This window comes from Panicum virgatum, chromosome 5N, assembly GCF_016808335.1.
Source record: "Panicum virgatum strain AP13 chromosome 5N, P.virgatum_v5, whole genome shotgun sequence".
Taxonomy (NCBI): domain Eukaryota; kingdom Viridiplantae; phylum Streptophyta; class Magnoliopsida; order Poales; family Poaceae; genus Panicum; species Panicum virgatum.
In genome coordinates this window covers 14,494,046-14,520,702 of record NC_053149.1, presented here as the reverse complement: position 1 = coordinate 14,520,702, position 26,657 = coordinate 14,494,046, and the positions used below count along the sequence as shown (strand labels likewise).

At 46.3% G+C, this 26,657-nt stretch overlaps 1 protein-coding gene, 1 long non-coding RNA gene and 1 pseudogene across 3 annotated transcripts; 2 read left to right on the top strand and 1 right to left on the bottom strand.

The window, feature by feature from the left end:
• Positions 1-4,347: 4,347 nt before the first annotated feature.
• On the top strand, positions 4,348-7,931 carry LOC120675538 (cell number regulator 5-like). Of its 2 annotated transcripts, none has more exons than XM_039956734.1 (4): positions 4,348-4,507; positions 4,841-5,020; positions 6,268-6,494; positions 7,422-7,931. In XM_039956734.1, the coding sequence occupies exons 2-4, from the start codon at positions 4,843-4,845 to the stop codon at positions 7,575-7,577; spliced, it is 561 nt and encodes a 186-aa protein (XP_039812668.1). In that variant the 5' UTR covers positions 4,348-4,507; positions 4,841-4,842; the 3' UTR covers positions 7,578-7,931. The 2 variants fall into 2 exon arrangements, with proteins under 2 accessions (XP_039812668.1, XP_039812669.1); XM_039956735.1 differs by having other exon boundaries at positions 4,841-5,075.
• A 274-nt stretch (positions 7,932-8,205) lies between these two features.
• Positions 8,206-9,324, bottom strand: LOC120674584 (annotated as a pseudogene).
• A 72-nt stretch (positions 9,325-9,396) lies between these two features.
• On the top strand, positions 9,397-12,367 carry LOC120676912. The gene is made up of 2 exons (XR_005676034.1): positions 9,397-9,533; positions 12,039-12,367. It is a non-coding gene; the product is annotated as an uncharacterized LOC120676912 (long non-coding RNA).
• The last annotated feature ends 14,290 nt before the right edge of the window (positions 12,368-26,657 follow it).

Genomic DNA, 26,657 nt, shown 5'->3' with positions numbered 1-26,657 from the left:
ATTTATTTGCAAGACATAGTGCTGCTCCGACGAAACGTCATTGGGTAGGAGGAAAACAGATCCTCAGATACCTGAACGGTACAAAGGACTTGTGTTTGTTCTATCAGAAAAAACCAAGATCCTACGTTGGTTGGATACACTGATGCTGGCTATTTGTCTGATCCCCATAATGTCAGATCGCAGACAGGATTCATTTTCTTACATGATGGAACTGCCATTTCTTGGAAATCGTCTAAACAGACATTAGTGGCAACTTCCACAAATCATTCTGAGATAATTGCACTTTATGAAGCATCACGGGAGTGTGTATGGCTTCGTAGAATGATTAACCACATATGGTTCTTTGGAATCACCAACCATTATCTATTAGGATAATGCTGCTTGTGTTGCTCAGATGCAAACAGGCTATATAAAGAGCAACATCACGAAGCATATTGCTCCTAAGCTATTCTATCCTCACGAACTCCAACAGAGTGGTGAGATAAACATCTTGCAAATAAAGTCTTGTGATAATCTTGCTGATTTGTTCACAAAGTCCTTACCTGTTTCAACATTTGAGAAATGTACTCGAGGTATTGGTACGAGGAGACTTCGGGATTTGCAAGATTCAGGGGAAGAAGCCCCAAATGGTATGCCTTGTTAGAACGCATCACATTGTATTCTTTTTCCCTTTATGAGTTTTCCCCATGGGGTTTTCTTAGTAAAGGTTTTTGACGAAGCAATGTTAACATAAGTATATGTCAGTATTTTTAGTTTTCCGCACGGAGATTTTTATGGAAATATAGAAGGCATAGATTATTTTATTGAGCTCGTTGAGTTAATAGAGTAATCATCAGAAGAAAATATTCATCTTTTTTCCCACTGGGTTTTTGAGGAATAGCGTAAGTTCATTGATTAAAGATGAATTCGATTAAGGGGGAGTGTTACGAACTAAACGTTCGTTTCGGATCTCATCCGCACGGGCAACAGGCGGTTGCCACATCTCCTCTCCTCGCGGACGGATCGGCGTGACGGTTCAAGCACTCCGTAGGGGCATCAGTTACTATTCACATCATGTATAAATAGATTCATCTGATCAATGGAAAGATCTCTCGGTTCTTTTGCGAATCATTTGCCTACTCGCGATTTCTTTTACATCAACACATGCAAGCATGCGCCAGGGCTATGGATCAATTTTTTAACCATATGAAGCATTAAATATCTGCTACTTTGCTATTTGTCAGTCCAAATTTTGGCATCTAAACACATGTAAAGTAGGAGTGGACATGTGCCAGTTTACGTCCAAAATTTTGGGATGCAAATTTTGAATCTAAACACGGTGTTTAGATCACCTGTCAAAAATTTTTGGAAAAGAATCTTGGTAATTTAGAGTACTAAACAAAGTCTAATTATAATTTTTTTGCACGAATGGATTGTAAATCGTGAGACGAATCTAATAAGCCTAATTAATCCATCACTAATCCAGAAGTAGTGAATGGTTACTGTTGCAAATCATGGATTAAGTAGGCTCATTAGATTCGACTCGCGACTTACAACCCATCCGTATAAAATTTTTTATAAATAGACTTTATTTAATACTCTATGTATGTGTTCAAATATTTGATGTGATATTTTTTTGTGTAAAAATTTGAAATCTAAACCGACACAAGGTTCTATACCCTAGGGATGAAAACGGTCGGGAACAGTCGGGAAAACCCCTCAACCGTTCCCGCAACTGTATTTTTTGGTTGGGAACGGAAACGGGAACGGGAAAATCGGACGGGAAAACGAAATCGGTATTACGGGATATCGGGAACGGAATCAATCGGTCGGGAGTATGCCGATTACGATCGGGAATCGATAACTCAAAACGGGAAAATACATACAACCACTTCAAACATTTAACTCGATAAAATAATTACAACTATGCATAAATAACATGGAAACAAGACTCGTATAACTAAGAAACACAGGTAAAGTGAATCACGAATTCACAATTCACGTTGGAACACATGCAAACAACAATTCACGTTTCCAACACAGGTAACACAGCCGACTACGACAAATACGGGAATTCCCGCGGGAATTTTCCCGTCTGAAAACGGGAACCGTGAAAACGGTCGGGAAAACACCCCAACCGTTCCCGTTCTCGTTTCCGCCCGTTTTCCCGTTTTGTTTTCTCATTTTCCCATTTTTTTCGCGGAAACGATTTACGGTCGGTTTAAACGGTAAACGGAGCCGGTCGGGACGGGATTTTCCAGTCCCATTTTCAACCCTACTATACCCTGACATTTACGATGAGTCACTATACCCTGACAAGCACGGGTACCGGCGCAGCGCTGGTGTTTGGGAATTGGGAGGAAGAGGGCAGGGCCGCCCAATTAAAAGCCGCGGCGTCATCAGCACAGCCCAACCTCTTTTAGAGCAACACTAATGGTTTAGTCTGCTGACTGCAAGAAATTTTTTTTGCTTATTTTTTTAGTCCACTTATATAATAGTTTAGCTCTCCACTATAAATACATAACACACTTGTTTATCTCACAAAATTTTTTGATTGTTGTGTCGAAGCTAGCTGTAAGCTAACAGCTCACTTCTCCTCTCTCTTCTCCACTTCAACATTCAGCCTGTTTTTAGCCCACCATAATACTTGCTCTTATGGGTTTGGTTTACTTCTCACCTCAACCTGGCTCGCTGCAGCGATGCAGGCTCCCCTTTGGCCAGGCTTGCCAGGTGCAGCAGCCCCTTGATTGTTCCCGTATCCATGCAGTCAGGCTCAGCACAGAAATTGTTTGGTTGCCGGCGCTCAACAATCTTTTCCCCTCTGCACACTTCTCCAAGCAGCTCTTTCTTGCACCGCAGGAGCCAGGCCCGGTGGAAACGCCCGAATCCATCATTTCCGGGAGCCTGGCTAAGTGGTACGGCCGCATGAGCATAGCCTACATATGGCCATGCAGCCCGAGCCCGTTAGTTCGGCCCGAGGTCTGTTTTTTTGGCCCGGCCCAAGCACAGTCCGGCCCGGGGGAGCAGGCCGTGCCTGGGCCGTACCCCAGGCACGTGGGCCGGCACGGGCACGGTCCGGTCCAGTGGCTCTCCCCTTCCCCCTTCCCCCTTCCCCCGCCAGCCCAGCCCACCACCTCGCCTCGCCTCGCCTCGCTTCCACCGTCTCCTCCAGTTCTCCTACAACGCCCGACCGCCCCCTTCCTCTTCCTCCTCCGGTCCTCCTCTTCCGCCGGATCGCCGCTTCCACCGCCTCCTCCTACCGCGCCCAGCTGCCCCCTTCCTCTCCCTCCTCCGGTCATCCCTTCCGCCGCTTCCACCGCCTCCTACAGTCCTACCGCGCTCGGCCGCCCCCTTCCGCTCCCTCCTCCGGTCCTCCCCTTCCGGCTTCCGCCGCCGCGCGGTCCGCGCCAACGCCGTCGCCGGACTCGCTGCTGGCAGCGGAGGAGGCATCTCCGGCGGCAGTCGCGGAAGCGGGGGTGGTGCGAAGGAGCCGCCGTGGACGCTGTTCCTCCTGCTCTCCCTGCCTCCCTCCCCGCCTCTTGCTCTCCCTGGGCGGATCCGCTGGCGACTTCGGAGCTCAGCACGGCGGCGGCACGCCGTGCTTTTGGGCCGGCCCGACGGCCCACGGGTCGTGCCTTGGGCCGACGACCAGGCACGAGCATGCCGGCGGCACGATGAGCACCGGCACGGCACGGCACGACATCATGCCGGGCCGGGCCGGGCTGGCCCGTTGGCCATCTATAGCATTGCCTGGCCCAGGCGTTCACGCACGCAAGCAAACACGACGCAGCTGCATACCGTCAGTCTGGTCAGGAGGTAAGCAGGCATCCAAACACGCCACCCCTCCTCCGCACCCGGCAGGCTGGCACCCCCCTCTCACGCTGGCAGCCCGGCCGGGACGCCGGGTTCGATCCCGGAGTGCCAAGCACCCCCTCTCACGCCGGCAGTCCCGGCTCGATTCCGGGGTTGGCACCAATACATCCATCAGATAATATTTGTAAAATAGCTCCATTTACTTCTACGTTGGTCATTGAACCAATTTATATAATTATGACCAACGTTAGATAGATATGAGTAGGATATGTTTCTTTTTTTGAAATTACTTAGACCTAAGAGAAGTTGCCTATAACTGATGCTGGACGGTCTTGTGACGCAAACCAAACATGTTATGTTACAAGTTTGTGCGGTAGCATACTCTCCTTATAAGAATAAAAAATAAAAAGCATTAGATAAAAAAAGGGCAGCCTAAGCAGTAAGCACCGTTGGATTAAAATTAGCGGTTGGTACGGTAGCAATTTACTGTAACTGTTATCGGACAGTCAGGCCGGTAAACAAAAGATGAGCCGCCCTCCGCTGCCATCTGGTCGGCGACGCGACCGTCCTTTTTTTCTTTCTTCGCTCCACACGCTTTCACCCTCTCTCTCGCTCTCGGCCTCACTTCCGTGGCGGCGACGGCGGGGCGGGGCGAGCGACGCCGCCCTCGTCCAGGTTCTCGTCGGGCGCCTCGCCGGGGACGAGCATCCGACAGGTACGCCCGCCCATTCCTTCCTCTTCCTGCTGTGCGTAATAGAACGCCCGAAACCCTACCCTACTGTATGCTATTTGTGTTCGGATCTGACCATGCATTTTACCTACTAACTTCGATTTTTGGAAGAAAAAAAATACCGGGTGTACATCTTATTTGTACCACTACCAGGAATCATTATCTGATTAAAGAGCATATAAATCAGAGTAACAATCTACCAATTTCAAGACGCACTGGGTTCCTCTGTTGTCCTTGGGATATCCAATCATATATGTGCAACCTGCTCTTATGTGAAGCCTTAATGTTTCTTGATGAGATCGTTTTTTTTTGTTACAGGGATGGCCGGAAAAGGAAGCTATGTTCCTCCGCAGTATATTCCTTTATATGGCCTAGACACTGAAGAGGATCGTGTTCCTGCTGTGGAAGAGAACCAAGCTGCACGCCATAATAAGCTAAACCGAGATCTAACGCAGTGGTCTTCTGGCATTTGTGCTTGTTTTGATGATCCACAGAGCTGTATGCCACTCTCTGACCTGTGACCTCTTGATTTACAGAAGAAAAATAGAAAAAGGTGCTTTTTGGTTGCGTGATAGTAGACACAAAACTGTAATGAATTTCGTATGTATCATGTTTGGTGGTTAGGGAAGAATGTGTGCTTCAGAAAGAATTTTGATTATAGCTATGAATCTGCTATGTCATAGCAAAATGAGAGAAGCCTCATTTTAACCTGCAAGCTTGCTGATGGATTTTTAGGCTGAACTAATTCTTGTAGATAAAATAACAATATCTCTGCATGTTAGTTGTCATGTGTGCAGTCTATCTATTCACTACTCATCTAGTGAATATATCACCATCAACCAGCTGTTTTCAAGAAAGTAAGGCGGTAATGTTCCATATATTCTAACTCTGATGTGTCAGTATAAATATAAAAGCTTTCCAACCCCTGGTCCTGCATGAATGATATCCTCAGTGAACAACATGTGCGGTCTCATTAACTTGCATGCAGATGAGAATGACTAAATGCTCAAACCTGTACACTTGCGAGAATGAGTTAAGAGTTTTGTAACAGCTTAGAATATGTATTTGTGTTCTTACTGGGAACTTATCAATAGATTAATGCTACCCTACCCTCCTCAATTTATGGGTAGTAAAAATTGGGTGAAGGTCAGAACTACATCCCATGGTGAATAACGCAGTTGTCTTTGATTTTTCTTTTTACAAGAAAAAATTATAGAGTTGAGTTGATACAAATCTTACATTGTTTCAGTAAACCAAGTTAATTTTCGTTATATTATCAGTGCGTTGCTCCTTTGAGCTGTAATTTGTAATCATAAGTCTAGGTTATCTTAATTTGTAAACCTGTTTGGCTCTGCACAGCACAAGTAAATATAGAAAGATTTGGTAAAATAAAGAACAATTCAATTCGTAATATGGAGCAGTCTGGCTTGGCATGGCATAAATAAATATAGGAAGGTTGGGTAAAATATAATTCCTAATTGTTTGCTAAAGCTTTCTTTTATCAGTTGTTTACAAATTGGGTCAACTGCTAACAAAATATGGCCATAGTAATTACGACCAAACAAGAAAGGAATAAGATGGAACTGTGCTTGTATAACACCTGTTAGCCTATTTATTGGGTGCTGCAGTATGTCTCGGTGCAATTGGAAGTGCCATCATCAAGTGCATAATTGTGTAATACTGAAAAGTCATATTTACTTGCATAATGTGAAAATGACCGCAGGTTTTATTTACCATCTTTCTAGGTTGTATTGGTGCAACTTGCCCCTGTTTCCTTTTTGGAAAGAATGCACAATTCTTGGGATCTGGAACTCTTGCTGGATCATGCACTATGCATTGCATACTTTGGGGCCTTCTTACAAGTCTCTGCTGTGTATTTACTGGAGGCCTTGTATTAGCAGTTCCCGGTTCTGCTGTTGCTTGCTATGCTTGTGGATATCGCAGTGCACTAAGAACAAAGTACAATCTTCCGGTATGCACTTTGAATCTCTGTCGTTTGTTATATTGTCATTTATTGCCTTTTATTTTCCCTGGATATGGACGGGTTGAAGTCTATATATTTATCAGAGGCAATTTTTTTTAAAAAAATCCTGCAACTTCTCACAGCTACTGTAATGTGGCTACTGTGGTGTATGCACTGCAGTATTTTTATCGTTTCAAGTTCAGTTTCACCAGAAGCACATTACACACTAGGAGTTCATATATCGTTTCTCTGTTTATTTTTATCATTTCTCTGTTTCTAATATTTGACTTACCATAGTCCAGTGTCTTTTCTTTAACGCTGAAATAGATGATATAACTGTTTCATAGATTATAAGGGACAAGTTTATTTTACTTGTACTTTCCATCACATGGGGTTCATCAGACAGACTGGAATAGTTCAGTTAGCACTTGACAGAAAATTTAATGTGCAATTGCATTGCACACAGTGCTGTTAATGAAATTGGACTCTTTCTATTGAAAGAAGCATTCTTGGCTGTGCTAACACATTTCATTTCATTGAGCAAAACAACCAGCCAATATTTTTAAACAAAAATGTCATTTTCTTACTTTCAGTATCTCAGAACGGGAGCTACGCAGGCTATTACAAATAAGACATATAGTTCATAAGTTTTACGGTGCCATTTGGGGATTTATGTTTTTGGTCAAAGTGTATCTTTGGAACTGGATGTTTTTGAAGTCAAATTCTGAGAGTGAGGTGAAAATAACCATTTGTTATCGTCATATGAAATCTGATTAAGTTGATCTAGATTAGTCAGTTGCATTTCAACTGTATGAGTTTCAGTATTCTACACTCATCCACATCATTATGATTTATGTTTTTCTCTCTGTGCAGTGATGCTTTATGTCTTTTAATGAAATCAAATATTGCTCACTCCAAAATATTTGTCTTGTGTAGGAAGCACCCTGTGGTGATTTGACGACACATTTGTTCTGCCACCTGTGCGCCATATGCCAGGAGTACAGGGAGATCCGGGAGAGAACAGGCAGTAGCTCCTCTTCAGCTCCTAACGTAACTCCACCTCCAGTTCAGACAATGGACGACCAATTTTGATATGATTGATTGTATGAATGTATCCTCTCAATCTGACAAATCATTGGTGAGTGGATGTGACCTGTGCTGACTTTGCCTGCCAGCGTGACACATTTTTGTTCTTGTGCTCCCAAAGGGTTTCCATGAGGTTTGGTTTCAAAGTTGTTGTAAAGGTAACTGTTTAAGTAGTGAACCGCTGACAGTTCCCAAAAGTTGTAAACGAAGCTGTATCACGGGACTGTAGCAGAAGAGTTAAGTGTAACATTTTTTCCATATGTATTGGCGGGAGGTTGAGAAGGGAATATATGGTTGTCTTGTAGAATGTTCTTTTGTATTTGCCGTTTGCAAGTGTATTATTGTTATCAAACTTTCAAAGTGCTCTCCAAGAGTCTTTCTAAAATGTACTCTCTAAATCATCATTGATGATTTAGAGAGTCATTTGAGTAAAAATTATTTTCAGTATCTTTGTATTCTCCAACAACTTTTATATATCTTGTGCATAGTTTAGAGAGGAATTCCCACTCTCCATCTTTGGTTGTTGAAGGGTAATTTTTAGCCAAAATTTTTATTTTTAAGGATATAAAGAATCTTTTGAAGATGCTCCCCGCAGATGAATTTGTGGGGAGAGAGTGGTCATACAAATTTCGGATTATTTAATATTTTCGGTTGCATAGCACAAGCAAACTCTTCAAATTACATGGCAGGATTCACCACATGCCCCGGGAACAGCGCGACGCCGCTCCTCTCCACGATGGCGAACATGACGGCCGGTCCGCCACGAAATCCACCGGCGCTCGTGGCGCCCTTGCATAATCCTGCATGCACACGGCCGAGGTCGCCGTGGCTACGGTTCCCAGCTCGTCCACCTCTATGGTGGTCTTGTGGTACACTCCTGCGATGGAAAGCCTGTTCCACCGGCCACCATGCCGGAGAAGTCGCCGCCTTCGAAGGCGCCGGTGACCCCCAGCTCCCGCATGTCCTCCGACGCCTCAAACTCGAATGTGAACTTGAACATCGGGACCATGAACCGCCCACCGAGACCTCGTCCGCCGGCGTGTGCTTCCAGGATGAACCCCGGCGTCGAGACGGCCTTGTCGTAGAGATCGCCGATCCCAACAGCCTCGCCGTCGGGGAGGAGCAGAAGCATGTAGGACGCAGCTTGGCGCGCGCCGCCGTCGTTCTTGTAGGGCGGCTTAAGCTCCCTGAAGCCGGGGAACACGGCGACCAGCTGCTCCTTGAATAGGCTCGCGGTCATGAACGGCGCGCGCACGGTGTCGCCGCCGGGGAGATGGAACGGCGCGGCGAAGGTTCCCGACGGGTTGAACGGCCGAGCCCAGGTCCCCTTGAAGGCTTGAAGTAGAGGGCGTTGGCGAGGACGAGCACGGTGGACGAGTAGACGGAGCCGGGAGGGAGGATGTCAGCGATGAGCCCTCTGGTCGCCTCGCTCACGAAGGCGTTGACTCGCCGCTTCGCCAGCTCGGGCTCCGAGGAGAAGTCCGCGGACTCCGCGACCGCGGCGTAGTGCGACGCGGCGGCGTCCGCGAACTCCGGCACGAGCGCCCGGCTCCGGTCTACCCAGACGTCGCAGGCGAACGACCGCTAACGATCTGCTCAACCTATGGGCTCGTACCCATAGCTTGTTTCGCCCATTGGATGGGGAACACGAATCTTGGTGCTCGGTGGTTTAATGTCAGTTGTACTGTGCGCTGATCGGGTCTGTCAGGTAAAGAGGGAATTAGGGAAAATGGATGTTCACACTTGTTCCCATGGTGATGGAGTCGGTTTGGGTGGCTTATGTTGGATTTATAGTTTTGTTAGGGGCTTATGTGTAAGGTTGTTCTTATCCATTTTGGGTGGACACGGATGCGGGTCATGAGGAAGAGGAAGATGGATGTGGGGGTCTGCGGGGGAGTTCTTGGTGCCGGAGGCGATTAGGTGAAGGAGCTTCTATGGCGATGTTATCATGGTCAAGTGGAGGTAATAGTTTGTTTGGCGTATCTATTGTACCAGGGATTCCGTCTATGCTAGTAAGCCCCCTTTTTTGCGACGAATGCGGAGATCTGGTAGGGAGTGTTCTTAATGTTTGCATGCGGTTGTTATTTAGTTTTTGTTTTCTTGGATGAGTTTTGGTTTGCCTCTCGGACTGACTGTCGATTTGTGGTGCTATGTTGGGGGGGGGGATTTTAGGTTACTGATTTAATTTCAAATAGGTAGCTTGGGTTCGGTTTTGGTGCGAATCTTGTTGATCTCTGTATTGCGGTCATGTGCTAGACTCCGCCTATTTTTGTCATGTTTTTTCGATGGGATACTCTAGGTATGTGTAATCCTTCGTTACTATTTAAATCACAATGATGGTGATTGTAGATTTGTTGATGTATGGGGTTACGGATGTAACTGTTTGGGGGAAAACTGCAGTTGTTTTGTTGAGCATGAATGCAGATCATGGAGTGTTCAATGTGTTGTTGCTTGTTGTAAATATTCAGGTCCATATCTGTAGGAGGGTGTATGCAGTAATCGATGTCATGGAAAAGGAAGCTTATAGGTGAAATTGGGTTTATTTCAATTAGTGAATGGCATTGTATTATGGTCCTTGGTAGTTGTTGTTTATTTTGTTTATGAGTCATGTATGTAGTACTGGGTTTCTGCGTAGCTGTAGTCAGTGAGTAGAAGCGTCGAGCTGCTGCAAATACGGCTTGTGATCAGAGTCATTACAGTGTTTGAATTCAGGTGGAGGGTTGATTTGGGTGCACGTTTTGCATATGGGGAGCACTAAACTTATGTCGAACTGCATTACTGCCGATTAGTCCTTATATTTTGTAATGCGGTGGGATACATAGAGAAAGGCTACTGGTAGCTGTAGTGATCCATATGGTACATGTAGAATATTTGTTAGTTATGGTTGTTCATATGTGTCATGGTTAATTTTCAATTAACCATCATTGCCTTGTTTCCAGCAAGCAGGTTCCCTGTCATATAGTTTGTCGCTGTCCGATGAAGACTCTCTATGCATGCATCTGTAGTACACTGCATTTGAAATTACAATTAGGGGAATTTTGATTGATAGTTTGTTTTCCTGAAGAAGAGGTCATGTATATAGAAATTAGATGTATGTAACTAGTGAATGTTAACTTACAGTCGTAGTCCATGTCAGATGTGTTTCCAGGGCTGGATTTGTTTGATTCTCTTTCGATGCCGTTCATTTTGTCTTCCTCTGTCCCATATATGTAATGAAGAACGTATAACTGATGTGGTCAGATTATGATTGCTGCAGGTGTTAAGTGCTTACCACATGCCTAGTTGATGTAGACTTCATGTAGTAGATCAATGTCGACTCCATTTTCTATTGCTGTAACATGTTACATGCAAGTGTCAGAACTGGAAATTATTAGTTCTAAATGTGTGATGATGTCTTATTTGTTTTACCTGTGCGGATAATGCTTCGGTGGTATCCTTGTGCTTCGTACTCTTGGAATGTCTTCTCGTCATCTGGAATGATTTGTTTTATGTTTGCTTGCATTGAGACCTCTTTTAGTTGTGGCTAGGTAAATGAGGTTGTGGTTTTGCTTGTAGCTATTATTCCTTTTACTAGTATAGCTTCCACGGTTGATGTAAATGCTGTGACTACAATTTGTTGGGTTTGTCTCTCAATGTTGTAGCTTCAGACATCACAGTATGATGATAGTAGGGGTCTTAGAAGGTCAAAACTGCACTCATCTGGTGGTAGGCCTGCAATGTGTATCAGCACTTGTGTACTCCATGGGAGAGCTCGGTTCTTGTAGTGAGGAGTCCATTAGTGAGGGAAAGTGTGTACCTTGGTGTTATTATTCCTTTATGTGCTTCTATTGCATTTTTGTGATTTGGTGATGTGAATTTCATAATGTAGTTAGGGGGGTCTTCATATATGTCGGAAGGCATGCAATCCATTGGGCATATGTTTCGTAGAGCCACATATATGTCTTCAATGGTTGGTTTTAAGGTCATTGGTCCTATAGGAGTGCATATGAGGGACAGGTTCATGTTGTTGACTAAATTATCCATGATTTTCTACGATAACTTCTTTGGTCTGAACGTGCTGTTGTTGTTGCTTCATCGTGAATGGATGCCTGAATTGAATATGGGGAGTTAGTGATTGCTAAGTGCAGGTTGGTGTAAATAAAACATCAAATTCTATGTTTCGAATGAGGTAACTACTATAACTATGCTGGATTTCATGGTTGAAATAATATGTTTAAAATGATCATGTCATGAAGGTTCGTCATATGTTGCAAACTTTGAATTCTAATTGCGTACTGTGTACTGTTTATAGAGTTGTGTGTCCATTGTTGTTACTGCAATTTTTTAGGGTGCCAGTTACAGCCCTAAACCCTATATGTACTGTTGGTATGTGATTGCAAATATAATGTTATGTCCAATGATTCTTACCTGCTGTAAATTGGATGCTGATTTTAAATTGTTTAGACTTATGTTGCTTTGTTGCCGCAGGTAGGGGTGTCCAGGAGGGAGGACCCCGCAGTTCTCATGGAATCAGTTGCTGTCATCTTGGATCTGTTTGTTTGGAATGAATTGGTTTCGTAGTTTTTAGATGATGTACCTTTGCAATCGAACAATTGCAGTGAGGTAGCTCCCTTGGTGCAGCGATGGTCGTCCAGGAGGCACGATCCTGCAATACGAAAGGTATTAGTTTGATTTTGTCTTGAAATTGTTAGTTGGTTTCAATGGGATTTTTGCAGCTAAGATAATGTACGTTTGGAGTGGATACTCTTGCAGTGCTATTCAGTTCTTCAATTTCCTGATGTGTTGCCATGGTTGAATCGTCATGTGCCCCCTTTTATCACCTCTACTAGCATCATGTGGACTGCTAGGTCCTAGGGAAGTAAGTCGGTGGTGCACTGGGTCAACGGTGGAGTATGCATTTTTGTCTGGGTGTTTCTAGAGTGTCCAGGTATGTTCCAAGCTTGGTTGGTGTTTTTTGTTTTGTTTTGTTTGTTTTCGATTTTATGTGGGTGTGTTACCTTCGTTCGGGTGTATAATTTTGGATGAGCCTTACAGAGGCCCAACAGGTGCCTAGGTCAAGTCGCGTCTACTATTTTGGCATTTAATTATTTTGGTACTGTTTTTCGCCCTTTTCAGACGCGGCGGTAGGCGGTGTCCTCCGACACGTACGCCGGTCACTTGGTGCCTGCGGCGGCGGCCGCTGTTGTGCATTAGGGGGATTTTCCCTTTATTTCCTAATTGGAAAAGTAAAGGAATGGAAACACAAAAGGAACAAAGAAAAGAGATAAGGGGAGACAGCTTGATGGGCCACTACGGGGCGCGGAGGCTGTTCATCGCGCACGCGAGTGTGATGCGACGCATCGCAGAAGAGGCGTTGTAGGTGGGCTCGCGCACTGTGCATCTTCAACCTTGAGCTCGCGATGGTGGTTGGGGCCGCCGGTGAGCTAGGGGTGGGGGAGGGGGTGGCCGGCGAGGGGTGGGATGTGGGCGGGGCGGCCGCCGGCGAGGTCGCCGGCGGCCGGGGTGGTGGCGGGAGGTGGCAGAGCTTTAGGTTTCGGGTTGCTGGGGGTGGGGCGGGCTTCATCATCGCCGGACCTATAAGAGAGGGCCGCGGGAGCGCCGCCGGCCGACCGAGGCCGGACAACCGGTGGGTGGTGGCCAGCGGAGGGGTGGGAGAAGGAGGCGGTGGTGCTGGACGGACGGCGTGGCGGCGAGATTGGTTAGCGTGGTGGTGGTGGAGGGCGGCGGCGGAGGCGCTCGACGGTGGGGGCGGGCGGGGGTGCTCGGCTGTCGACTCTCTGCGATTGGATGAGCGATGAGTAGACGCCCCCCTACGGGGTCCAAATGGAGTGGGCAACCCAGCAGCCCACGGGTGGCCTCTTCATGCCTTATCCATCTCCTTGCTCAGTCAACCAGAGGTGACTGAGAGAAGGGAGGCGGAGCAGACGGGGCTCCTGGCGGCGGCGGCCACCTGCGTGCCCGCCCTAGGCGGCACATCCTTGCCCTACGCAGCTCCCGCTTTCGGCCTATAAATCAGATCAAAATCCCGCACTCTCGCAGGCAAGCAACACAGACTACTCCCCTCCTCTCTGTTGTCCACATCTTCGGCGAAGTTCTGCCTGGTTTCGGCGTGGTTCGCCGGTACCTGGTGGTGGTGATTCTGCGATGCACACACGTGCGTGTGCAGTTGGAGGGCTCTCATGTGTGTCTCGATGCTGCTGTTCTTATGCTTGTGTGGAGCAGTGCAGCCCTTTTCTGATTGCTGTGGACCGTGGCTGGTTATTGGGCCCTTTGCTGCGTGGTGTCCCTCTTCTTCTCAGGGTTGTTGTTGTGGACGTTCCCCTCGGCACCAACATCGGCTCCAGTATCTCCGTCAACCTCCCGCTGGTTGAGGCTCAGACGTGAGCGGCGGAATTGGTTTTCTGGGACAGAACCTTGTGTTCGCTGAGCTTGTGGAAGATGTAGGCAATCAACATGCTGTGAGTCACCCGTTGCCTCTTTTCGGTTTATATTATACTTTTTGTGCAATTTGCTAGTTTTGGCTTGGGTGTGATTGCAAATTTTTGGCGTATTAAATTGCTCTGTGATGATAAGCGGTGTAGTGAAACAAGAACGTGACTGTCTGAGGGTTTAGTACTCTTTAATTCATATGTTGCAGCTTTGCTGATTCTTTTGCCTGCAACTCCAGTGTTATTTTTATGAGCATATTTCCTCTGCTACTCCTGATCTTTGCTATTCAGAGTTCAAGAACCTTGTCATTGGTAATATAGCTTGTTCCTCGGTGAAAATGAAAGAATTGAACTGAACCCTTTTAAGTAGGACTGTCACGTTGTCAAGGATATGTGATCACTTTTGGGTGCTGGAAGGCTGCCTAGAGCAGTAACCCGCTAATTTGAGAGAAAATATAGAAAAACAATCATGTTTTTGTTTTTAATCTGCCTGTTTCATCTACTTCCTATGTTTAATGGGTACATAATCATCAGTATTTTTGTTCTCAATTTACGGACCTTACAAATGCTCCTGTTCATGTATATATTTTTTAAACATGGCTGCAATCTGAGTAGCATGCTTGTTATTTATGGAATAAATTTATTGAATATCATTTCTGGTAGAAGCATGTCCCTTATTTCTATTAATTCACAACAGCCGCTCCATTGCCTCCCCACAGGATTAATGGTTGAACAAGGTTAGATCAATCTTTACTAATGTAAGTGCGAGTTTGTAAATAAGTTGCAAACCGCTGTTACAGTACCTTAGAGTTGTAGGGGCAACATGTATGGTCTGTTGGATGTGTTCATAAGAAGCTCCTTCTTTACTTGTCCTGTCCCACAAAGTATGTTTGTTTTAATTTTCATGCAGGACACAATAAATGTGATCTTATGCAATACGTGTGTAGTTCTGTATGTACGTGGCAGTTGTTGGACTGTTATAATGGCTTACCTGTTTTTGGTCTGTGATAGAATAGATACTATTTCTTGCTTTTGTGGCTCCAGTCGTGAGTTCGCCGTTGTTGTACCTTCTTTTTCTATTTAGGACCTTCTTTTTTTTTATGTTCCAGGTGCTCCGCGATGACATTAAGGTAGTGCAAAGTACTTTCGTTGTGGTTCCTGACCTTATTGGTCATCGGAATGTAGTTTATTATTTATTTTGTTTATCTAATTTATTTGGATGTATGAATATAAATTCAAATACGCAATATTTTGTGGTTCTTCATACTAACTTGTTCAAGGATCATACCTGCTATGCGGAGTACATAGGTTAATACCATATGCTGTGGAGCAAAGAGTTCCGTATATGTTGTAGTACACATAGGGTCTATGCAGAAGTAGTGTAACATGTTAGTTACCTGTTGAGGTGGCTTTGATGGTTGTAATGGATGATTATTCTATTTCTGGATGTCCATAATTTTAACTTTGTGCTCTTCTGCTAAAAAGATGGGTTTAATTCAAGATGTGCTTCAAATCAACCCATATAGACGGCCTTTCAATTTCAGGGTATGAAGGCTTCTTACTCTGCTTTCCACATTTCTGTTTTGTTGTCTTTCATAGTGGGCCTGTATAAACAAAATGGTAGAGTAGTACCTTCTGTGACAACCTTCTATACATGGTCTTGTAAGGTTTCAAGTGTTGTCTATATTGGTTCAAAACGTGGGAGCGTACCAGATCCTGCATGTTAATGTTCTAACGCCATCGTACATGCTGAAATCTGTGTATTGTTCCTTCCGACTATAGTGATCAATAATCCACAGATTTTCACCTGTTTCGATTGTTCGTAATGTTGGTTGCACAGATATAAAAGTGCATGCATTGTATTTGTAAAAAATCCTAATACTTAATTCTTGTTTTTTTATTTATGGTTAATTTTATACTTACTGTGTAAACTTCAGTATTGTTGATGACGAATCTGTCGTGCTGCTTCCTTGTTCTATATGCATCTTGCACTTGTTTAATTGTCACGGTGAGCCTGTTTTGCTATGTTCTTATGTTTCTAGGCTCTTTTTGCCTATTTGTTTGCCCTGTTTAATAGTTGCTGAGGGTAAGGCGCATTCTGATGCCGTGGTCTTCATGTATGCTGCAGTCTGTTCTGAATCATGCAAGCTGATTGCAGTTGTGGTGTTATCCAAATGAGATTATATTTTCATTATATCGGTCTTCAAGGTGTCTCCTGCTTGTTTTTATAGTAACATGTTCCACCGCCTTACTGTGCACGAAGAGTTACTGTAAAAGCAGGTCAAGCTCGGCGGACGGAGAGTCCCTATAGCTGGAGCAGCAATTTCAAATTCGTCATCTCTTCTGGCCGAAGCCATCGAGTTCATGTTACCACGTTCGTCATGCCTGTATTTATTGCACTGGTTTTAGTTTGGAATGTGCGTTCTTTTGTGTGGACGGAAAACTCCTTATTGCTTGCGGTAGTTGGACATGTTGCCATGCGGTTGTTGTAGTAAATTAGGTTGTGTGCTATGGGTACTTTAGTAATTGTCCTGTAACTTTTGGTACAGCTTATTTTCATCCACGCGATCATTCTAGAAGATTTCACGGGTTCAACAGTGTTCGGTAAATAGTAGCTCCTCTGGGTCCATGGTTCGGCTTCATATGTTGGAGCCTGCAATAGGGCTCATCCATTCTCTTTCTTCATGTACGCACTGTGATAGAAAGGGCTATTCCCAACAAACAACCTACAGGGCATTATTCCATCGGTGAAGTTCCTTGAGAACTGGACATTGAAATACTGCACAACATTTAAGGACACATACATTAGTATGCACCAAAACAATGACTAACATAGTTGTCATCATAAGACATGAAGAAACAGATAGTTACTCACATAAACACTAGAAATGCCTGATTGAAATTGAGATTCACAACATGAAGGGGGATCGTGGTGGGCCGATCATTCCAAACATTCGTCGCGGTGGGCCGATCATTCCAAACATTCGTCATGTACTGCATAAGACTCGGAAACATTGACACCTTTAACCCCAACTCATACCTCATTCCAAGAACTTGAGCAGGAACTGTGCATACAAATGTGTACAAAAAACAACATAATACAATTAATATCAATAATATATACAAATGGCCAAGCAAATATATGAACAGCTACAAAAAGAATGAAGACAACCGTAAACTACCATGCACATTATGTTGTGAAATTGGTAACTCATTGAGCTGTACAGGAAGAAAACCTGGAGGAGGAGGAGCAGCAACAGGACCCTCAATATTTGTACCCAAATCAGCGGCTTCAACAACAGGTGGCATAACGGGAGCATGAATTGGAGCAGCAGGTGCCACAATGGGAGCAGGAATTGGAGCAGCAGGTGCCACAATGGCAGCAAGACCAGCAGCAGCAAGTGGCACAACAACAGCAGAAGCAGGAGCAACATGTGTCACAACAGCAGATGCCACAGTGAGAGCAGGACCACGACCAGCAGCATCCACAGGAGCAGAAGAGCCATAGGTAGAAACAACCAGAGCCAGATCAGGATCAACACGAACCGTTCCGACTGTAGGAGCAGGACCCAAAGCAGCATTACAAGCAGGAGCAATCACAGTAGAATCTGGAGCAATCACATCACCGGCAACAGTAGGAAAAGAAGGAACTCGTCCATCAGTACCATGAGATGATGCAGCAGGAACCAACTGAGGAACATCATTGGTGGTCGGCCGCTCAAAGAAAGGCTTGTAAACTCCATCAGTTGAATACAAATGCATAACCATACGATTTTCCCTATCACTGCAAAGAGACCAATATCTCCAGGCACAATTCTCTCGACTCCAACAAAATGGTACCAACCATCTCCAAAAACAAATGCACCCCGGGCTTCCGGAACATTAACTTTATATGGCACAATTCTTGAACCATGCATCATAACATATGGCATTATGTCATGATGAAATCGGTGCACAACATCGGCAGGAAGAACCTACAATTCAATGAAAATCATAGAACTAAAATGCACATAACAAACTATAAATCTGATATAAACAACCTGCAATGCCCAATGTGACGTACAATGATTATAAATCAAGTACAAATTACTATATGACACATATTGTCAAACAAGAGTATGAATCACTAACAAATCTGAATGTGAGCATAGTGTTATCGCCGTAAATTAACAGGATTAATTTATGGGCCGAAAGCAAGATGGGTTTAAAGCAGAAGATTGAAGAAGGCTTGTAAATCGGCTCCTGCGTGAGCATCTGGGCCACATGGGCCATGTACCTTAGATTTAGATTAGAGATAGAGTCCGATCGGGACAAGATTAGTTTAGATTGTTTCCCAAGTCTCCGGACTATAAATATGTACCCTATGTTATTCATGAAAAGAAGAACGTCATCACGTCTCGCAAACAACAATCTCGGCGCATCGCCACCCCTAATCCTAGGGTTTCATCCAAGTAAGCGCCTTGCTGCCCTGATCGCTTCTCGCGATCAGGGCAGCGTTGTTCTTGCTTTTACCTTTGTATTACTCGTACTGAAGCATTTTTGATGGCGAGCAATGCTAGTTATCTTGATGTTCGTAGCATGGCTTTTAGTAGATCTATCGTGCCTTGTTGTTTATCATCTACGAATATCATATTGTCTCTGTGCAGTCACGTTTCAATCTTATGCTAGTTCTTGTCATATAGGATTAGTTGCACAGAGACGACACCCTGCTTCTTTTATGTTTAGTAGATCTGATCTGTCACGGTTTGCTCTTATTCTCGAGAGTTGGCGTAATATCTGCTAGGTTAGGCCTTGCAAACGGGTTGGATGATCCGGTGGTGTTTTAGATGCTTTATCTTAGCTTTAACAGGGAATTGATCCGGGAATCGGCTCTTGCTAGTTCTTAGGCCTCTGTTTTTGGTTATGGTTTAGTTATCTGTTACGTTCATTAGGCCCAGTTACGTGTAGGACGTTCCGATCTAGTAGTGAAGCTTTTACCGTTGTAGATTAGATAAATTAGATTTAATTGAAGCAGTTTTATAGTTATTTGCTTTATCTGTCAACATCCGGATGCAACAGATCCCATCTGACACCGGGACTCGATCGGCTCTTTAAAGCCGATGCAAGAGTCGTCCCGGGGAGCCGACTACGGCTCGGACTTACGTTTCCACGTGTTTGTGTATGCAGGTCAATCATCGCAAGCACGTCCGCACCTTCCTGATCGGGTATAGGTCAGGTGGCACGCCCTGCGTCTTCACAAGCCATGGCGCGTTGCTGGAATTGCGGGCCGTCGACGAGGGAGCAGTGCCTGCCAGCGCCCCGGCGACCTCCCGGCTCTTCGTGTTGCCTGTCGCTGCTCGTCGGTGGGTTTCGACCGACAACACATTCTGGCACGCCCAGTGGGACACTCATCAACAGCAACGCCCACCACAGAGATGACGGGAGTTCAAGATCAAGAACCCGCTCCCAAGCCCATCACGTATGAAGAACTCCCTCCTGAACACAAGAAGAAGTATGATGAGATCAAAGCTCTGCTGGAAGCCGATCTCATCGGCTCTTTTGAGAGGACCCGCAACCATGGCATCAGGTGGAAGGGGTTCTCACCAGAAGGTGCTCTCGATAACGTAGATCTGTCTGTGCCATCAGAAGAGCGCACCAGAGCCTTGCGTCAGGAGATGAACTACATGGTGGCCCATACGCTTCATCGGCACTCTCAGAGCCTGATGAATGAGCTCGAGCGCATGGCTCATCGTGTCATCCAAGAGATAATCAAGAACCAGTACTCTCCATCAGGACCTACCCTGGGGGGTCACGCAGAGGAAGCTGCACTGCATTCTAGGCCGCAATTGCCGTTCTCATTTGCGGCTCCAAAACCACAGAGCACGCCGATCTACGTCGTCCACAAGATCGGCGGTGATCCTGGAGAAGGCCAGTTCCTCCCCGAGCCACCCAAGGAGATCCCGGACGGCTACACGTGCGCCTACATCCCTGACAACGTCAGTCCAGCACGCTCGGTGCAGATGGTAAACCCAGGAGCTTCTGGAGCAGACGCGGAGAAACAAGCGTGGCTGGCAAAGTACGCTACTGGGCCGAGTGCTGAGCCATCGGCCCCAGGTGTCCTTAGTGTGGAGCAGGTCAGTGCAATACTGAGAGACCAGTTTGGCATCCTGCCCAAGAGGAAAGCGATTGGCTATTCCAAGCTGTATCCAAGTGACTACGATTTGATCCCATTGCCACCCAAGTATCGGCTCCCTGAGTTCACCAAGTTCAACGGGTCAGAAGGAGCCAGCTCCATAGAGCACGTGAGCCGATACTTAACACAGCTTGGGATGATCACAGTATCGGATCCGCTGAGGGTCCGGTTCTTCGGCCAATCTCTTACAGGCCCAGCTTTTGGATGGTACGCGTCGTTGGCTCCAGATTCGATTCGAACCTAGAGGCAGCTGGAAGATCAATTCCATACCCAGTACTACTCAGAGGCTGCTGAAGCTGGAATTGCCGACCTCGCCCAAGTCAGGCAAAAGCGAGGAGAGACTGTGTCAGAGTATATACAGTGCTTCAGAGAGGTCAAGAACCGATGCTACTCATCGCGCATCATAGAGAAGGAGGCAGTCGACTTGGCTGTTCTGGGGCTTGCTAAGCCGATGAAGGATCTAGCTTTCCAGCTGGAGTTCACATCTCTGGCGCACCTGGTGCAGAAGCTTACAGCATATGAGCTTTATCATTCTGAGCTGTACTAGGACAAGTTTAAGCGCCATGTGAACATGGCTGAGGCGGATGAATCTGATGACTCTGGTGAGGAGCAAGAAGTGGCTGTGGCAGAGTTGACTCGGGGGGCAAACCCTGTCTCGTGCAAGTGGATCAAACAGTAGGGGCTTGTGAAGGGCTTCGACTTCGACGTGACCAAAGCAGAGCAGATATTTGATCTGCTCCTCAAAGAAAAACAGCTGAAGCTCCCAGAGAATCACAAGCTACTGACGGCACAAGAGTTGCAGGGGAGACTGTACTGTAAATGGCACCACTCGTTCACTCATGCCACGGGTGAATGTAAGGAGCTGCGTCGTCAGATCCAATCGGCTATCGAGCAAGGCCGATTAATTTTGGCTCAACACACAATGAAGGTCGACACGAATCCCTTCCCACAAGCCAATGTGGTAGAGTTGTCGGACTTCACTCCTACGGGCCAGAATTTTTCATTCCAGATCAACATGGCGGGGCCCGTATGCCGTCATGACGAGCAAAGGAGAGAGGCCGTTTCTGGCAAACAGCCCTAGGGTCAAGATGAACCAGGGCGACAGCATATTACTGAAGAGCAAGTGCGTCACATCCGTAACCAGCTTCCTGCTTCCGATCGGCTTCTGGAAAAGTATGAATATCAGCACAAGTTGCGTCGCCGATATCAATCGGAAGAAGAGGAGTATGAGTACCGCACAGGGAGGATGCTGGGAAGGCGCCAGGCTGTACGCGACCACTAGCATTGCCCGTTCTTCAGGTACTGTTGGAACTCCGGCATGAACCGATTGCCTACCATAGATGATTGCTTGGAGTGCAGGCCTCGGACACGCCAGCTAGGCGAAACATCAGTGTTCCGGCGCTTGGGTTCCAAGGTGCGTCACGATGATCACGTCCAGCGGTCATCCAGGGGTGATTCCGAGCCGGAGGAAGAAGACAGGTACCATCGCCCACGGTGGTGTCCTGATGGGCTTAATCGGTCACAGAAGCGCAGAGTGCAGCGCTTGCTTAATCTGGAAAAGGCAGAAGCAAAGTACCTCGACATCCTGAGGAAGGCGCGTCCGGATTTTGCGGAACAGGTCAAGAGACCGCGAAGGGAGGAGAGGCGCCCTCAAAGAAAAGAGTGGCGCCCCAAGCAGACGAAAGCCGATGAGAAGCCATCGGCTGATGTGAACATGGTGTTCGTGCTCCCGTCAGAATTCCGGGCACCCCAGCCGGAGGATTCATCTGTTGCACAGTTGGATCTGGGCCCACAGCCGATCATCTTCGAGAAGCCAAAGGAAAAAAGCTACAAACATTTGAAAGGGCTGTATCTCAAGGGCTTCATCAACGGTAAACCCGTCAACAGGATGTTGGTCGACACCGGCGCTGCAGTCAACCTGATGCCATATTCAGTGCTGCGCCGGTTGGGACGTTCTTCTGCTGACCTAATTAAGACCAACGTGATGCTCAACGACTTCAACGGACAACCATCAGAGGCAATGGGGGTCATTAATGTGGAGCTGACAGTGGGTCGCAAGACTGTGCCAACATCATTCTTCATCGTTAACAGCAAGAGTACATACACAGTACTGATTGGGAGGGACTGGATTCATGCCAACTACTGTATCCCTTCCACAATGCATCAGTATCTGGTCCAATGGGATGGCGCTGAAGTAGAAGTGGTCCCTGCAGACGATTCCAGTGAAGTCTCGCTTGCAGATATGAATGCCTGGGACGCAGAAGGACAAGAGCCGATCTCAGGGGTCGCCCTGGAAGATTGTGATCGGATCGAGGCAACAAAAAATGGACTAAGGCTGGTCTTATCCACTGGCCTCACAGAGTGAAAACATCCTGGCGTGCTACGGGGTGTAATAGAAATAGAGATGCCGGTCCCAGCGATCGGCCCCGAAAAATAGGAAAATCCTATTCGAGGTTGGAATTGTTACATCATGTACATACGATGGCCTGCTCCAGCAGTTGGCCACTCACTGTTTGTTTGGATTTGGATGATAGTGGAAGTATAGAAGCGGCCAGCCCATGCGGCTGGCCAAATAATTTTTCTTGTCGTCTCCCTGTGTTTGCTGCTGACCTTGTGGATAACGAAGACTCGCCTGCGTTCGCAGCTGGTTTTTCAGACGACGGCAAGCGGGGATACAGGTTCACGTCAGCTGATGATTTAGAAGAGGTTGACATCGGTCTTGGGGATAAGCCACGATCGACATTTATCAGCAAGAAGTTGGATCCGGTCTTGCGAAAGGAGATGATTGCACTACTGAAAGAGTATCGGGATTGTTTTGTGTGGGATTATACTGAGATGCCCAGTCTAGACAGAAGCATCGTCGAGCATCGACTCCCGCTCAAGAAAGGGTTTCAGCCGTTTCAGCAACGAGCACGTCAGATGAAGGCCGAAGTCCTAGAAGAAGTCAAGAAAGAGGTGGAGAAGATGTTGGATGCTGGGTTCATCAGGCCATGCCGGTATGCAGAATGGATATCTAGCATGGTACCGGTGCAAAAGAAGGACGGCCGATGGCGTGTCTGCGTCGATTTTAGAGATCTCAATAGAGCGACGCCAAAGGACGAGTACCCGATGCCTGTTGCAGAGACATTGATCAACGCAGCTTCCGGCCACAAGATGATGAGTTTTATGGACGGTAATGCCGGCTATAACCAGATCTTCTTGGCCCTAGAAGACGTGAACAAGACCGCGTTCAGAGTACCAGGCGCGGTCGGCTTGTTCGAATATTTGGTGATGACCTTTGGACTGAAAAATGCCGGTGCAACGTACCAACGTGCTATGAATTATATTTTTCATGATCCCATCGGCAAATTGGTAGAGATCTATATTGATGATGTCGTGGTCAAGTCCAAATCAGCTGGGGGGGCATATAGAAGATCTGCGTCAAGTTTTAGAGCGGACTCGAAGGTTTGGGCTTAAAATGAACCCAAAGAAGTGCGCCTTTGGAGTATCGGCCGGTCAATTTCTGGGATTCTTGGTGCATGAACGGGGAATCGAGATCGGCCTGAAAAGTCAAGAAGCTGTGAAGACGATGAAGCCACCAACTACGAAGAAAGAGTTGCAGAAGCTCATCGGTAAAATTAACTTTGTCAGACGGTTTATTTTCAATCTGTCTGGGCGCATTGAACCGTTTATGGGTTTAGTAAAGATCAAATCCGATAATGAGTTTCGCTGGGAGGCAGAACAGCAGCAAGCTTTTGATGAAATTAAAGAATATCTGTCCAAGCCTCCAGTGTTGGTTCCTCCTCAGCAAGATAGGCCGTTCTATGTGTACCTATCCGTGGGTGATGCTTCCATTACTTCGGTGTTGGTCCAGAAGCACGACGGCCAGGAGAGGGTGGTTTTCTACCTCAGCAGGCGCATGTTAGACGCCGAGACCAGGTACCCTGAAATTGAGAAGCTTTGCCTTTGCTTATTCTTTACATGTACGAAGCTTCGTCATATTTTGCTCTCGGCGGAGACAATTGTCATATGCAAATCGGATGTCATAAAGCATATGCTGTCGGCTCCTGTCCTGAAAGGCCGGCTTGGAAAATGGATGTTTGCATTGTCAGAGTTCGATATTCGGTATCAGCCTGCAAAAGCAGTTAATGGACAGGCACTGGCAGATCTTGCTGCAGATAGGATCAACACGGATATTGCTGCACTATTTATTCGTGCTTGGGCTATGTTTTTCGATAGATCAGCTTGTGATGATGGATGCGGTGTGGGAATTCTGTTGGTGTCGCCTCGAGGGGCGACTTACTCCTTTTCCATCTGGATGACTGCCCCGTGCACCAATAATTTGGTGGAATATGAAGCCGTTCGCAAAGGGATGGAACTGCTCCTTGAAGTTGGTGCAGAAGCGGTGGAAATTTTTGGAGATTCAAAGTTGGTGATTTCTCAGCTCACAGAAGAATATAGATGTGAGAGCGAGTCTCTTTTTCCGATATGGATGCAGTGCCGTGAGTTGATGTCACAATTCAGGTACATCAATTTCCACTGGATATGCAGAACTCTGAACAATGAAGCCAATGATTTCACTCAGATGGCTTCTGGCTACAAAGAAACAACCGATGGAGTCGACGTAGAGGTTCAGTTTCTGGAACCTGGAGACTGGAGAGCCGATATCTTCAATTACTTGAAGGATTCGGCTCGGGGGGCACCCAGAAGGATAAGACTCAAGGCCATGAAGTATGTTCTGATAGGGGATAACATGTTCTACAGGACCTTGGAGGGACTACTGCTTAAATGTCTGGGACCTTCAGAGTCAAATAGTCTCTTGCATGAGGTTCATGATGGAGCCTGCGGTACTCATCAATCGGCTCATAAGATGAAGTGGCTGATTAGGCGATCGGGTTATTACTGGCCCACTATGCTTGAAGATTGCTTCAAATATTACAAAGGATGTCAGGCATGTCAGAGGTTTGGCAAAATTCAGATAGTGCCAGCATCAGTGATGAATCCTATCATCAAACCGTGGCCATTCAGAGGTTGGGCCATGGACATGATTGGTCAGATCAACCCGTCGTCTAGCAAGGGTCACCAATGGGTCTTAGCTGCTACAGATTATTTCACAAAATGGGTAGAAGCAGTGCCCATGAGGTCAGTAGCGTCGAAAGATGTGATCGGCTTTGTCAAAGAGCATATCATTCACAGATTTGGGATTCCTCAAACTATTATGACCGATGGAGGGTCAGTTTTTATATCAGAGGAATTTAGGAAGTTTGCCGATGACATGGGAATTAAGCTGATCAGATCATCTCCATATTATGCCCAGGCTAATGGACAAGCTGAAGCATCCAACCAGAGCCTCATCAAGCTCATAAAGAGAAAGATCGATGAATATCCTAGGCATTGGCATGAGGTTTTGTCAGAGGCTTTGTGGGCATATCGTATTTCGTGTCACGGGTCCACTAAGACATCGCCGTACCATTTAGTCTACGGCCAAGATGCTGTGTTACCTTGGGAAATCACGGCCAGGTCAAGGCGTGTCGAGTTTCAGAATGATCTATCTGCTGAACAGTATGCGGCCCTGATGAACGATAATGTGGAGGATCTGACAGAGCTAAGGCTTTGGTCGCTGGAGAAGATCAAGGAAAATAAGGCTAAAGTTGCTCGCGCATACAACAAGAAGGTCAAGCCAAAGAATTTTCAGGTTGGAGACTTGGTTTGGGAGGCAGTATTGCCATTGGGAACTAAAGATAGAAAATATGGCAAGTGGTCTCCAACTTGGCACGGGCCGTACAAGATCGATCAGGTTTTGCTTGGGAATGCGTACATGCTCGAGGAATTGGACGGTGTCAAGTTTCCTGTTGCTGTTAATGGTCAACACCTCGAGAAGTATTTCCCGAGCATGTGGGGAAGCGAGTGACAAGAGCCGATGAGATCCATCTGGCTATACTAAGACAGGCCAACACGTTGAGTTGGCCGGTAAAAAAAAAGAGATAGGCCAACACGTTGAGTTGGCCGGTAAAAAAAAAGAGATAGGCCAACACGTTGAGTTGGCCAGTAAAAAAAATAATGAATGAGAGGCCAACACATTGAGTTGGCTAGTAAAAAATATATATGAGAAGCGAGAACAGCCGATGTGCAACCATCGACTTAAGATGTTTTTAGAACAGTGACAAGTTTCAGGTTAACAGGCAGTAATAATTGTTTCTTGAGCCTATCTACTGGATTAGGAATTCTTCTATGGCGTGGATGGCTTCTGTGCGGACGGCGTCTGCTCTTACTATGATTGCTTCGTCATCCTTGTCATCGCCTGTAACTATCTGCCGGCTCAAGGTGCTTATCTCTGTGAACTCTGCTTGTATCTGCTCGGCTATTTCCTGGGTCTCCTGTTCGGAGTTTGTGATGGAAGTTTCCTCGGCCTGGATGAGCTTCTTGGTGGTACGAACCTTTTCTTCGAGTTCTGCCAGTTCTTTCTTCAGGAAGTCGAGTCGTTTCTTGTTGGCAGACACGTCAGCT

Bases quoted from the DNA above. Each gene is read 5' to 3' on its own strand.
- LOC120675538 (XM_039956734.1), top strand. From the start codon at position 4,843: ATGGCCGGAAAAGGAAGCTATGTTCCTCCGCAGTATATTCCTTTATAT. The intron at 5,021-6,267 runs GTATGCCACTCT...CCATCTTTCTAG, and splicing joins TTTTGATGATCCACAGAGCT to GTTGTATTGGTGCAACTTGC. The intron at 6,495-7,421 runs GTATGCACTTTG...TGTCTTGTGTAG, and splicing joins GAACAAAGTACAATCTTCCG to GAAGCACCCTGTGGTGATTT.